We start from the raw sequence: 13,472 nt of genomic DNA, 5'->3' as shown, positions 1-13,472 counted from the left end.
AACCAAGATGAGAGCGCCCTCTCAGCTCCCATCCCGCCACCGCTGCCGAGCAACTGCTGCTGAGCGACCGTGTCTCTCTCTGCCGGCACCGGGTTGTATATTTTTGAAATGCACCTTGGTGTGACCTTGTGCCTCGCCATGACTGTTTGAGCTGGGGAGTCCCTCGTGGCTTGGCTCTAAAGGGAAAGTGCGCCACACACAACGGGGGAGTGGGGCGGCTGTGCGGGTGAGGGCGATTCTCCCGTCTCGGCAGCCAAAAGGGCAGAGGGAAACTTCCCTGGCGTCTTCTAGGGCCTCAGGGAGGGCATCGTTGTACTGCTGTCCTCCCGTCATTTTATTTTGTGCCCTTTGGGATCTGCGAATGGCTCTTCAGCTTTCTCCACATCTCCGGGCCAAAGGATCAGGTGACAGGAGGGGGAGCCCTCGGCTGGAGACCCTCCCCAAGTCAAAACGGACAGTCATGGCCTAGATCACTGGTGCACAAACGTTTTGGCCCTGAGGGCGCACCAGGCGGTGCCGGGGGCCGCACACACCAACACCCCAGCCTGGGGATTCTTTTGCCAGCTCCAGGAAGGGGATCCTTCCAGATCCCCGATCTCTCCACAGAGATCGGAGAAAAAGGAAGGGCTTCTCTGGGTGGTGCTTGCACGGCAAACCCCAGGCAGTGCTGTCACAGCGGTGCACACGGGGGGGGGGGTCTTGTGGGCCGCCAGAAATGGCTGTCTGTGTTGAACCCGTGGGCTAGATGGACTACTGGTCTGTCCTGGGATGGTTTCCTCTATTTCCCCTGAAGCATCAGAGTGGGGGAAGCAGTGGGGTCTTGCCCGTCCCCAGCCAACCGTTGACTCGGGCCTGGTTCTAAAGACTTGATATGATGTTAAGGTGGGTGTTTTTCTGAAACGTTCTCCCCTTGATTTCGCCCACCACAGAATGGCGCTTCAATTCGGATCACCCTCCCCTCCTTCCGGAAGAAGGGGGGAAAGGACTAAAGCGCAGTCGGCTCAGGTAGGAGATTCTCTCTGGAAGGTCCCTGTGGGTTTGGTCAGGAGGGGAGAGAGCAGGATGGTTCCCTAGCTTTCTCCTTATTAAAGGGGGGAAAGCCTCAGCTACCCCTCGTACAGGAATCGCACCAAAAGAAAGATAGCAACACCCTCTTGAGATCCTCAGAGATAGAAAAAAATAGGAGGCTGTTCCAAGTGGTCCGGAGCCTGGTCAGTCCTGTGGCTCCGGAACCACTGGAGCATTCTAAGGCCTCCTGTGAGGCCTTGGCAAGGCACTTTGCAGATAAAATTGATCGGATTAGGAGTGTTACTCCGCACGCTGTGGATACAGTTAGTGAGCAAGAGGTGGCCTGTGGCAAACCGGTTTTGTGGGATCACTTCCAGCTTCTTCCTTCTGATGAAGTGGACAAGGTGCTTTCATCTGTAAGGCCGACCACCTGCTTGCTTGATCCTTGCCCATCTTGGCTCATTATGGGCTGCAGAGAGAGACTGGGTGAGGGGATCAGGGCGGTGGTGAACGCTTGAGGAGGGAGTGATGCCATCAGCCCTCAAGGAGACAGTGATAAGACCGCTCTTAAAGAAGCCCTCCTTGGATCCCCAAGTTCTGAACAACTTTCGCCCAGTCTCAAATCTGCCATTTTGGGGCAAGGTGATTGAGCGGGTGATGGCCCCTTCCTTCCCGACCATCTGCTCCCATCAGTAGTACATGACCTGGTCTCCTCTCGTTTAGACTACTGTAATGCGCTGTACGTGGGGTTACCCTTGAAGACGGTTCAGAAGCTGCAGCTGGTACAGAATGTGGCAGCTCGCCTGATTAAAGGCAGCCGCCGGCAAGATCACATCCTTCCAGTGCTGAAGGAGTTGCACTGGTTACCAGTTGTTTTCCAGGCCAAATTCAAGGTGTTGGTTTTGACCTTTAAAACCCTATATGGTTCCGGCCCAGCCTATCTTAAGGAGCGCCTCCAGCAACACCAGGCAGGCCGCTCAACAAGATCAGCCTTGGATGGCCTTCTCTCTGTCCCATCAGCCAGGACAGCTAGACTGGTGGGGACGAGGGAGAGGGCCTCTTCTGTGGTGACCCCCACTCTGTGGAACTCCCTCCCTAAGGAACTCCGTCATGCCCCCTCTTTAATGAACTTCCGCCGTGCATGAAAAACGTGGTTGTTCAGGCAGGCATTTGGGGTGGGTTAGGGTATTTCAGAAAATGTTTTTATTGTAGAATTTTATTGTTTTAAACTGTTTTATCATATGTTGTACATTGCCCAGAGTGGCTGGGTGACCAGCCAGAGGGTGATTAATAAATTTAATAAATAAATAAATAGCTCATGGAAACTGAAAGGTGAGAGGAGTAGCTATCTTGGTGGCTTAAATTTTCAATTTGATACTACACGAGGTGCTAAGGAAACCCAGTGGACCATGTGTCGAAAAAGAATAAGTTTCCTAAACTCTAGATGAATTTAAGCAGGGGGAAATGATTCTGTGGCCGGGGATGATATTAGGTATATAGTTCATTGGCATTTGGACAGGAAGGGGCCACAGGTAATTAAATCAAACGGTGAAGATAACGACTGGGTTCGCACGACTTGACAACCCCTCGTGGAAAATTCGCCGCAGTGGGTTGTCGTGTCGTCCGCACCCAGACTGCTTTCTACAGGGTGGGTTATTTCAGGGCAAGGAGCCACCCTGACAACCCATGGCTTGTTCTAGGGGTTGTTCAACACGTGGTGGGTTGTGGCAATCGGGTCCAGAGCTGCCCAGCAGGAGAGGCAAAATGCTATGTTCCCAGTCAATCTGGTCTGCGTCGCGGTGTCCTGTGGCTGAAAAGATAACACAAAGAGGGCACAGTCAGAGCATGGAGGGGGACGGGCAGGGAGATAAGATGGGTTCTACTTTGAAGGACACTGGGATCCCAGCTGGAGGACCAGAGAGGACAGAGGGGGAGAACAAATCACAGTGAGCCCAATTGTCTGCTGGGCACACTGTGGGTTGTCCTGGAAACAACCCTCGCTCCGTAGCTTATTTGCAGGGCAGGGTGTCATGTCTTGTGAACGCAGCCGATGAATTTGCCCTGCTACTAGAAGAATACAATCCAACAGGCTCATGAAGAATTTTGCGGCCCAGCAGAAGGGATTTCAGCCGACACTCTCATCAGCACAAGATATCTGCAAGAATAGATGATATTCTGCTTTCAAGAGCCCCGACACAGGGCACACAACAGGCCCTGACTGGCCCAATGACATTCTCCCGCCATGCACCCTCTACGTGACAATCGCTGCCGGAGACAACTGTCAAACCACACGTAGCTGGAACGTAGATCGCTTGTTATGACAGAATCATATTTCATTAGATAAAATACAAACAACTGCGACACGTCATTTTGAAACCAGTGATGCCCCGGGCCGCTGTGTGAACAGAATGCTGGACCAGATGGACCTTGGTGTGATCCAGCAGGGCTCTTCTGTTCTCAGCTCTGGAATATGTCAGCTGAGAAACGTCTCGATGAAACTGCAGTGCTTGGAGGATGGCAGAAATCGGATTCCTCCTCTGGCACATGGTGCTGCTTTATTGATTACGTCCGAAAGAAGGATAGTGGAAGAGAACCACTGGCCACGCGTGGAACACTGTACACGAAGGCCCAAAATGAAATGTGCCACATCTAATGAATTCTCGCTCCTCCACTCACTGTTAGTTCTTGTACCGTTTTTAATGAATTCATTTTTTTGTTTAAAGTAGGCAAGGGTGGGTGACTGGCCCAAGGCAACCCAGGGAGCATCATGGGCTGAGCAAAGATTTAAACCGGGGTCTTCCGCCCCCAAGCCCACCAATCCAGCGCAATCTGTTCCAGAGTTGTGACACCTGAGACAGTTCTGACACCTCTCTCTCCCCACCTCTGTTTTTTCCTTGCATACTTTTAATCGAGAATATTATTTTCCTGTTTCGCACAGAGAAAGAGAAGTGGAAAAACACATGCCAAGAATACGAAGCCGAGTGAACAAGGCCAGGAAAAGCATCAGGTAAAGTGATGTGTAATAATTTTGCTGACAACTTACTCGTATGCACGTCTACTCAGAAGTAAGTCCCGCTGAGTTCAAGGGAACCTACTCTGAGGTAATTGGGTATAGAATTACAGCCTAAAAGTCCCATATAAAAATAATCAGAAGTAAAAGCCAGATATTCAGAGAAAAAAGGATTCTTTACGCAGTGCCCATGTAGGCTTTTTCCTTAACATGGAAGTGCCTGCAGGAGCACAGCGGCAGCGATCTCAACTGCTCTTGCAGCCCAGTTCTGCAGGTGACCAAAAGAACCCACGGTGCCCGCCAGACACGATAACCCATGGTGGGTGAAATAACCCGTACTGCAGACTGTGGGTTATTTGGGGCAAATAAGCCATCATGGATTTAAAAATTCCCGACAGATGACACGACGACCCACGATAGGTTAAATAAACATGTTGTCCAAACCCAGTCCGTGCATCACATTTTAGGTGAATGGGTTCCACTGGCGTGAGTGTTGGTGGGTTTGAGCAAGGCCCTGAGCTATGCAATATTGGGGGGTTTAAGAAATCAGGCCAAAAGGCCAGGAATTTGGCCACCCATTATAGCGAGCGGTGAGTTTTGGATAGGGACAAAATGTAATGTCTGTATGACACCGCTTGCGATTCAAAATGCAAATACTCTGTGCTCTCTTGGTACACCAGTCACTCGACTCAGGAGGAGAAGAGCTCTTGGGCGCAGCCTCATGATTCCACCACTTCGGAGGCGCCTGTCCTGATCGGGGCTGGTCAGCGTGTGCCAGGCCGTTCTGGTCACACAGTCATCCGCCTTGCAGTGCTGGGAGGCAGAGTCCTGAGACCGTCAGAGGAGCCCTGCTGGACCAGACCAAGGCTTCATGCAGGCCAGCATTCTGTTCACCCAGGGGCCAACCAGCTGCCCACGGGAAACCCACAAGCAGGATACGAGTGCAACAGCACCCTCCCGCTCATGTTCCCCGCAACTGGTGTACACAGGCCTACTGCCCCTGACAGTGGAGGGAGCACAGAGCCAGTCAATACTGCCTTTCACTGCTGTGCGCCCTGCTCATGGCTCAGTTTCTTGGGGATGGGAGTCTGCTTTCAGGGCAGTGAAATGGGGATTCTTCTGGGATTCCCCCAAGCCTGTCAGCTGTAGCACACAGAACCCCTGGGATCCTTACGCCTTTGTTTGGGATGATGAAATGTATGTGCGCGTTGGAGGGGATCCACGCTGATTAGTGCCTTGACTGGCCCAGCGGGTCTTCTTGTGTTCTTGGGAGAGCGTCTTTCACAGCTCACTTTCCCTCCTGTTAGGCTGTGTGAATGACCTACGCCGTGAAGGGTTTCTGGGTAGCGGAGACTGAGCGAGGGGCTCTTGTGTCCTTCCAGGGGCCGGTGAGCTTCGAGGAGGTGGCTGTGCGATTCACCGAGGAGGACTGGGCCCTGCTGGATGCAGACCAAAGAGCCTTGTACAAGGAGGTCATGCTGGAGAATTATGGGATCGTGGCCTCGTTGGGTAAGGAGCCTCCTTCCTCGTTGGCGCAATGACCCTGGAGAGTTTGGAGAATATTAAGGCCCTGGATAAGTCATTCCCTTTGCCCAGCCTACTTTCCGGAGGTTTATTAAACAAGCCTTCTTTATATTCCGAAACGCCTAATTTTTCCATCCCCTTGGTGAAGGATGCAAGATGGGTCAGGAAATATCCGTCTCTCGTTTCCGCCTCGTTGCCAGCAGTGTACGCTGCGCTGTTTGATAGCGTACCAAAGCGTACCCTCTTTGCCGTCCCGCTGCGCCGCCATCTGAAGTCTCCAGAGTGGCTGGCCTGATGCCTCACTCGGAGGGGTCCTTAGAGCAGGCAGTTGGCCTGGCTGCTGCCCTGGAGGGTGGCCATTGCAGCCCACCCCGTGCTTTGCTCTGAGGATCCCTCAGAGTGAGGTGGCAATTGGGACGGCTCTTTGGAGGGCTCTGCCTGAAAGCCTGCCAGGTCCAGATGGCTCATTCTGAGGGTGTCCTTCCACAAAGCCAGGCAGAGTGGGTGAGGTGGCCCTAGAGACCGCCTGTGCCGGGGAGGCCCCTGGATGGATAGGGGGCAGCGTGTGTCCTTTTTCCAGGAGCGGCAAGGACATCTTCACCCGTCCTCTGACATGGGGCAAGAGGCAGTCAGTGCCCTTTTCCCTCTCCCTCTGCTCACACCGCCCCAGGAACATTCATTACAGATCTCCCTTCTCCCCCAAAACGGTCTGAGAGCGCTTCGGAGGAGTGTCTGTCAGGGATGGTTTGGGCCTTCAGACTGAAATCCTCCTGACGCTTCCTTGTTCTCTCCTCTTTCCCACGTGGGATCAGCAGTGCCCAAGCCTGACCTTGTCTCCAGGCTGGAGCGAGAGGAAGAGCCGAGTCTGCCCAGTCTGCAGGGCTCGGAGGGAACAGAGGTCACCGAGTCCGACAGCAGCTCAGGTAAAGAGCTCGAGGTGTAGCAAAGAATCCATCAGGCTTCTCTCAACTCCTGCTGAGAAATGGCAAAGCAACGTTCTCAGTCATTTCATCCCGAAGGGCGCTTCTCCCACTAACTCAACCACCCTATCTCCTGGAACCTTCTTTCCGCCCTTTTGGAAAGAGGATGGTGGATAAGACGGGTTTTTGGTCTGATCCGGTAGGGCTCCTCTTATGTGCCTACCCTGCTAAGCCTCCCCTCCCCCCATGTCAGCCATCCTGCCACCTGGAAGGCTCCTTCTTTGCTTTGGACCATCTGAGTGATAACTGAAGAGGGGATGACATTTCTAATAGCTCAGGGAATAGAAACGTCTTCCCTGATGATGAAACTCCCCTTTCCATCTTCAGCTCTCTTTCTCATGTTACTATTTGCTTTATTGGTAAAGAAATTGTACTTTTCTGCCACCATTGCCATTGCATGGAGCTACTCTGAGTTGTGAAAGCTCCATGACAGGAAGGACCAGCGAGAGTTGAAGAAGCGGACTCAATTGTCCGCTGTGTCATTTTGGCTGGATGTTTTGTGGACAGAGTTGCTCACATCTGTTCAGACTTAGATGCCACAATAGCACATCCGAACGATGTGCCTTTGGCGCCCCTGCTTGTCCTTTTGTAATGGATCCATTTCCATATGTTCAGCCTGGGAATGTGGACAAGGTTCTTGGTACCGTGAGGCTGACCACATGCAGGCTTCGTCCTTGCCCTTCCTGGCTGACGAAAGCAGTTTGTGGGGGCTGGTTGGGGGTCTACAGAGAGTGGGAAATGTGTCCTTAGAGGGAGGCCGAATGCCTCCCAGACTCAAGGAGGCTGTTGTGAGACCTTGATTGAGAAAACCCTGTCTGGATCCCACCACGTTGGATAATTTACGGCCAGTCTCCCATTTGCCATTTTTGAGTGTCTGGTGGCATCTCAGTTCCAGGGGTGGTGTTTGGATGAAATGGATCCTCTAGACCAGCTTTCCCCAACCTGGTCCCTCCAGCAGTGGGAGACTGCATCTCCCACACACCCTGAGGGCAACCGGTTGGAGAAGGGTGATCTGGACCATTCCAGTCCAGCTTCAGGTCTGGGTCACACCAGTAGGAAACGTACAAGGAAACTGACACGGGGAGACCCACACAGCTTTGCTTGCCTGGTGGGTGATGTACACTTGGAGAGGCAGTGCAGTGCAGTGGTTAGAGCGTTGGACTGGGACTCGGGAGATCCGGGTTCTAGTCCCTAGTCGACCATGAAGCTCAGCCCAACCTACCCCAGCCCAACCTACCTCAGCCCAACCTACCTCAGCCCAACCTACCTCACAGGGCTGTTGTTGTGAGGATAAAAATGGAGGAGGACCACCATGCAAGCCACCTTGGGTTCCGTGGAGGAAAAGGCGGGATATAAATGTGTTAATTAAACAGGGGGAATATGCCCCTGTTCATTCTGCTGCACCGCTCAGCGCCGTTCCGTACCATCGACCGTGGTGTCCTCCTGGCCCGCCTGGTGGGGAGGGGCTTGAGCGGCGCCACCTTCCGAGGGCTGGCTTGCTGGCTTCGGGGTCTGTTTCAGACGATGTCGGGGGGGCCCTGTGTGACGCTCAGCCAGTGGTGCATGGTGCCCCCCAAGCTTCGATACTGTCCCCCATGACAGTTAACATCCCGTTCACATCCCTGGGTCTCTAGTCCTGGGGTACGTTGCCACCAGTATGCAGAGGAGATCCTGCTCCCCCAGGTCCCAGTCCGTGGCAGACGCACGTTGGGAAAGATGGCCCTTCAGCTCCCTGGGCCCTAAGCCATCTACAGCCAGTGTTAGGACAGGGTGACTCTGGCAACCGGATTGGCAGAGAGAAGAAGGGAAGCATTCTTTCACGCCAGGCGTGGAATTGCCCGTCACGAGATGTGGCGACAACTTCTGACTCCTCCAACGATTCTTTCGTACTCTGTCCTGGTCCACAGGGGGAGCGCAAGGAAGCTAGGGATGCTGTGAGCAGAAGGAACACCAGGTGCTTTCTCACCTGCCCTTTCTCTCTGAGCAGCAGGGGCGGGGATTGGGATCAGAGCGGGAGGAAGAGTGAGATTGTAGGGAGGAGGAAGAGACCCCCCTAGGGCCTCTTGCCCAAGAGATCCCCAAAGCTGGAGCCGACATGTTTCACGGGGTGGAGCGGGAAAGAGATCGGCACAGCAACAGCTCCTTATCTTGTGTAGCTTCTAATCAAGCCGTCATTCCGTGCAGTTTCCGAGGTTCCTCCTCTGCCAGATTCAGGAGCAAATCTTGTTTCCCCCTCACCCGTTTCTTCCTCCCAACAGGTCATTTCTGGAAAACACACTTCTGCCCAGAGTGCGGCCGATGTTTTGCCCTCAAATTGTCTCTTGCTGCACACCAGAGAATCCACGCAGGAGAGGAGCCCCAGGAAAGCTCAGAGTGTGGGGAAAGTTGTGGTCAAAGTTCAGAGTGTGGGAGCAACCGCCAAACACGAAGGGGCCCAAGATGCCATAAATGGTCAGAGTGTGGGAAATCATTTGCTCATCGATCTGTCGTTTTGATCCACCGGAAGCTCCATGCCGGAGATAAATCATACACATGCTTGAAGTGTGGGAAATGTTTCCCCAAAAAAGCAAGGCTTGTGCAACATCAGAGAATCCATACAGGAGAGAAACCCTATGGATGCTCAGAATGCGGGAAATGTTTTCGTGAACGTTCACAACTTGTATTGCATCAGACGTTGCACAGTGGGGAGAGACCCTATAAATGTCTGGAGTGTGGGAAATGTTTTTCCCAGAGTTCACAGCTCCAAAGCCACCAGAGAGTCCACACAGGAGAGAAACCCCATAAATGTTTGGAGTGTGGCAGATGTTTTTCTCAAAGCTCAAGCTTTGTTACCCACCAGAGAGTCCACACAGGAGAGAAACCCCATAAATGTTTGGAGTGTGGCAAATGTTTTCAGGCGAAATCCTGGCTTCTTAGACACCAAACTATTCACACAAGAGGGAGACAACGCAAATCCTTGGAGTGTGCCAAATCTCATGAATGTTTGGACTGTGGGAAATGCTTTTCCAGGAAAGACAATCTTTTGAAACACCAGAGAGTCCACACAGGAGAGAAACCACATAAATGTTTGGAGTGTGGCAAATGTTTTTCACACACTGGAAACCTTCATAAACACCAGAGAGTCCACACAGGAGAAAAACGGCATAAATGTTTGGAGTGTGGCAAATGTTTTACTGAAAAATCCTCACTTCATAAACACCAGAGAGTCCACACAGGAGAGAAACCACATAAATGTTTGGAGTGTGGCAAATGTTTTTCACAGACGGGAAACCTTCAAAACCACCAGAGAGTCCACACAGGAGAGAAACCACATAAATGTTTGGAGTGTGGCAAATGTTTTTCTCAAAAGTCAAGCCTTGTTGCCCACCAGAGAGTCCACACAGGAGAAAAACGACATATATGTTTGGAGTGTGGCAAATGTTTTACTGAAAAATTCTCACTTCATAAACACCAGAGAGTCCACACAGGAGAGAAACCACATAAATGTTTCGAGTGTGGCAAATGTTTTTCACAGATGGGAAACCTTCAAGACCACCAGAGAGTCCACACAGGAGAGAAACCACATAAATGTTTGGAGTGTGGCAAATGTTTTTCTCAAAAGTCAAGCCTTGTTGCCCACCAGAGAGTCCACACAGGAGAGAAACCCCACAAATGCTTGGAGTGTGGCAAATCTTTTGCTCGGAAGCAAACCCTTGTAATCCATCAGAGGGTCCACACAGGAGAAAGACCCTTTAAGTGCTTGGCATGTGCGAAATGTTTTTCTCATAAATCACTGCTTACTGGACACCAGGAGAGAGCCCATAGAGGCGAGAAAGAATAGAAATGCATTAAGCAGAAATACCAGCTCTTTTGTCACACGGGACAAAAAAGACCCACCCATAATTGCTGGGAATGTGGGAAATGTCTCCCCAGCCTTACGCTTCCATATAGAGCACATAGTCTTTTTCTTTTCTCTCTTTGCTGGTGAAAGAGAAAGGGGCGCTGGAGAATCGTATGAACTGCTACACTGCTATGAATGCCTGGGATGGCTGAGCATTTCGTTTCAGGCCAGTATTCATCAGAATTTCCACAATTCATACGTTCCTTCATATGTGGGATGGAAAGAAGTTGAGATTTAAAACAAAACAAAACATTCGAATGTGGGAGAAACGGAGAGTGTGACGTATTCCTCCATCCATGCCCAGGCTTGGCACGCTTAGCTCTGGGTTTGAATCCCTGAGTCTATCCCAATGTTAGTGCTGAACTAGGGTCCCCACCTCTTTTTTCTGACAGGCTGCTCATCTTTCAACAGCTACATGGCAGGCACAACATGGTCCCCTCCATGCTTGGAATAGCTGGACGTATTCCATCGGGCCAGTGCAGAGACTTTAATTTTAGTTCAGTTTTGATAGGAATTCACCCTAGTTTGCAAATTCCTTCATATTCAGGACAGAAAGAACTTCAGAATTCAAGCCTGGGAGAACGTGGCACGGACGTTTCCATCCAGCCGTAATGAATGTCATGGCAGCATAACGCTGCCATACTGCCAACGTGCCTTTTCTTTCTGTCTCTCCTTTTCTCTCTCTGCTGGTGCAGGACAAAGTACCGCTGGACTCGTTGCGCTCTGGTTCCTATGAACTGCGATCGTGCTACAAATGCTGTGAGTCTTGCAACGACTCAGGATGATTTGCTTTTAAGTAGATGGGCTGGAGGGAGTTCAGGGCGTTGCTGGAATGTAATATGAAAGAGAGCTGGGCAGCAATTGCTAGACTTTTGTTCAGTTATTCTTATCCTTATTTGGTTTACTATTATTTTTTCTGCTGTCCTTGTATTGCGCATTGTACCCAATAAAACCTTTGACCTCTTTTGGTGAATTTCCTATTTTGATGAATTTCCTGTTAGTTCAGCCTTGCCCACTGGGTGGGTGCTTACAGGTGGTGGGCTTAGAAAGAAATCCACGAATGGAGGTGGGCTGAAGGAGGAGGGGCCCCCCACCTCTGCCCCACCTGTACCCATCCCAAGCGGGGAGAAAGGGACAAAGGTCTCCGCTGACGTGGAAGGAAAGCAGAAGCCAGATTCATTGTGAATGAGCTTTCTTCCCCCAAACAGAATGGCCTGTACCACGGTCATTGGGAACGATACGCTTTCATTGCCGTAAACGCATGTTTCCAAATATATATGAATGGAATAAGTCTGCAGAGACATCTTGAAATGAGCGAGGGAGTATGGCCACTGAAATGCAGCGGAATGGCTTTGTGATTCTGCCCACAGACCCAAAAGCCTCTTGCGAACAGCTTTTATGTGTCTGACCTCCAGGTATGCGGTAGCCCTCCGGAGAGTGCCATCTGGGGGGACTCTCCTGGGTCGGTGGGCTGCCTGGCAGGCTTAGCTGGTGGCGGGGAGCAACAGCACGGATACTCTGGTATGCTGTGGGTAGCTGGGCCTGGAAACCACCATTTAAGCCGCTCACAAGGCCCCTGATGGAGCACAGGTGCACCGGTGCATTGTGGGTAATTAACAGGGTCGCCTGCAGGCTGAGAGAAAGCCTCTTTCAAAGGGGAGCCCGGGCAAGGCATCCGTAGGGGCCCTGGTGGGCAGTCCTGGGCCGTGGCAGCTGCCGGAGGGTGCCGAGTGCTGACGCCAGGCCTGGAACTTCCCTTGAAATGCCTTGGAGCAGGCTGCAGTTCTGCTCCGGGACTAGGAAGCCTCCAGAGGCCTTTGCTACACCCAGCTTGGATTACTGCAACACGCTCTCCGTGGGGCTGCCTTTGAAGGGTCCCTGGAAACCTCGGCTGTCCAGAATGCAGCACCGTCCTTGGGAGCGCAGAATGCCTCATTTGCAACAGCTGCATTGGTGTCCAGGTGGCTCCTTCCAGTTGCATTGGCTTCCAGGTGGCTTCTGGGCACAATTCAAAGTGCTGGTTATCATCCCCCCCCCCCGCCTTTATTTCCAATCTTCAGAGATGAGTGCCGTTGCGTACGTAGCCGAAACAGCACCATCCAGAGACCAGAGGGAGGTACTGGCAGGCTCAGGGCAATCCCACCCTTCGCAGGAGGTTCACAACATATTTTGGGAAAAGCCCCCTGGCCCAATCTTGACAAGGACTGGGTGTGCTCAGTGAGCAGGGAACGCTGACTGAATGTGTGAGGGGAGGGGGAGAGTCAGGCGAAGGGGCGAGGGAATGCCATGGAGTATCCTGGAGGAGGGCATGGCTGTCTGACTGGAACCCTGACCAGGAGCTCTCCACACTCGAGCGAATTGTATATTGTACATCAGGGGTTCCCAACCTTCTTTGGATCTGTGGGCACATTTCAGAATTTGAGAAACTGCTGTGGGCACCACCACAAAATGCCTAATCAGTGGATTTGGTGTTTAGCTGTCATGTCTAGGGAGATCAGGATGCGTCTTATTCAGCAAAAATGTTTGTTTCATGTCTATTGGACACCGCAACATTTCTTTACTAAGGGATTGTCTAATTCAGCTAATTGCTGGTAGTGCAGTGCAGCTAATGCTTCTTTTAAAGGTCTGTTTTGGCAATGTCCGGTAGTTCCTTCTTTTGTGGGGGGAAGTTACCGCGCAGATCAATTTTGTATTGGAACTGTCTTTAGTATCTACATCTACACAGTCTTCTAAATTATTTACCTGCCTCTTCGACATTAACAACTGGTCAGTGGAAATGGAATCTCTGCACTCTTTGGACAGCTGAAAGGCCAGTATTAAAACACTGGGACGATAAACACTGTCCTCCTATAATGCAGCGGACTGAGGACCTTACAACGCTTTCAGTATTTGAACTGATGGCATATAGACACCTTCAAATGGGTAGTTCTGTCGATTTTTGGTCCACTTTTGATGAAGCCCGTGTAGAACTGCTAGAATGTTGTATGCACTTCATATATATCCACGTACATGTATTAAAAAATATCCTGGGAATGGGCACAGACTGGAACCCTGAGCAGGATCACCTCAG

The 13,472-nt window shown here is 51.5% G+C and overlaps 1 protein-coding gene across 1 annotated transcript in view; it reads left to right on the top strand.

Annotated features, from left to right (window-relative positions):
- LOC146356048 (uncharacterized) overlaps nt 1-11,367 on the top strand; it is a 30,908-nt gene extending 19,541 nt beyond the window's left edge. The window contains exons 15-20 of the mRNA XM_084830003.1: nt 930-1,005; nt 3,947-4,015; nt 4,699-4,854; nt 5,334-5,527; nt 6,355-6,465; nt 8,781-11,367. Of these exons, the coding sequence (XP_084686129.1) occupies nt 930-1,005; nt 3,947-4,015; nt 4,699-4,854; nt 5,334-5,527; nt 6,355-6,465; nt 8,781-10,342 (2,168 nt within the window). The 3' untranslated portion in view covers nt 10,343-11,367. The remainder of the gene's footprint in view (nt 1-929; nt 1,006-3,946; nt 4,016-4,698; nt 4,855-5,333; nt 5,528-6,354; nt 6,466-8,780) is intronic.
- Nucleotides 11,368-13,472: the final 2,105 nt, after the last annotated feature.

Source organism: Heloderma suspectum, chromosome 2 (assembly GCF_057233095.1).
Source record: "Heloderma suspectum isolate Gila_16-S chromosome 2, 16-S_ref, whole genome shotgun sequence".
Taxonomy (NCBI): domain Eukaryota; kingdom Metazoa; phylum Chordata; class Lepidosauria; order Squamata; family Helodermatidae; genus Heloderma; species Heloderma suspectum.
The sequence above is the reverse complement of the archived record's forward strand: the minus strand, read 5'-3'. Positions and strand labels throughout refer to the sequence as shown.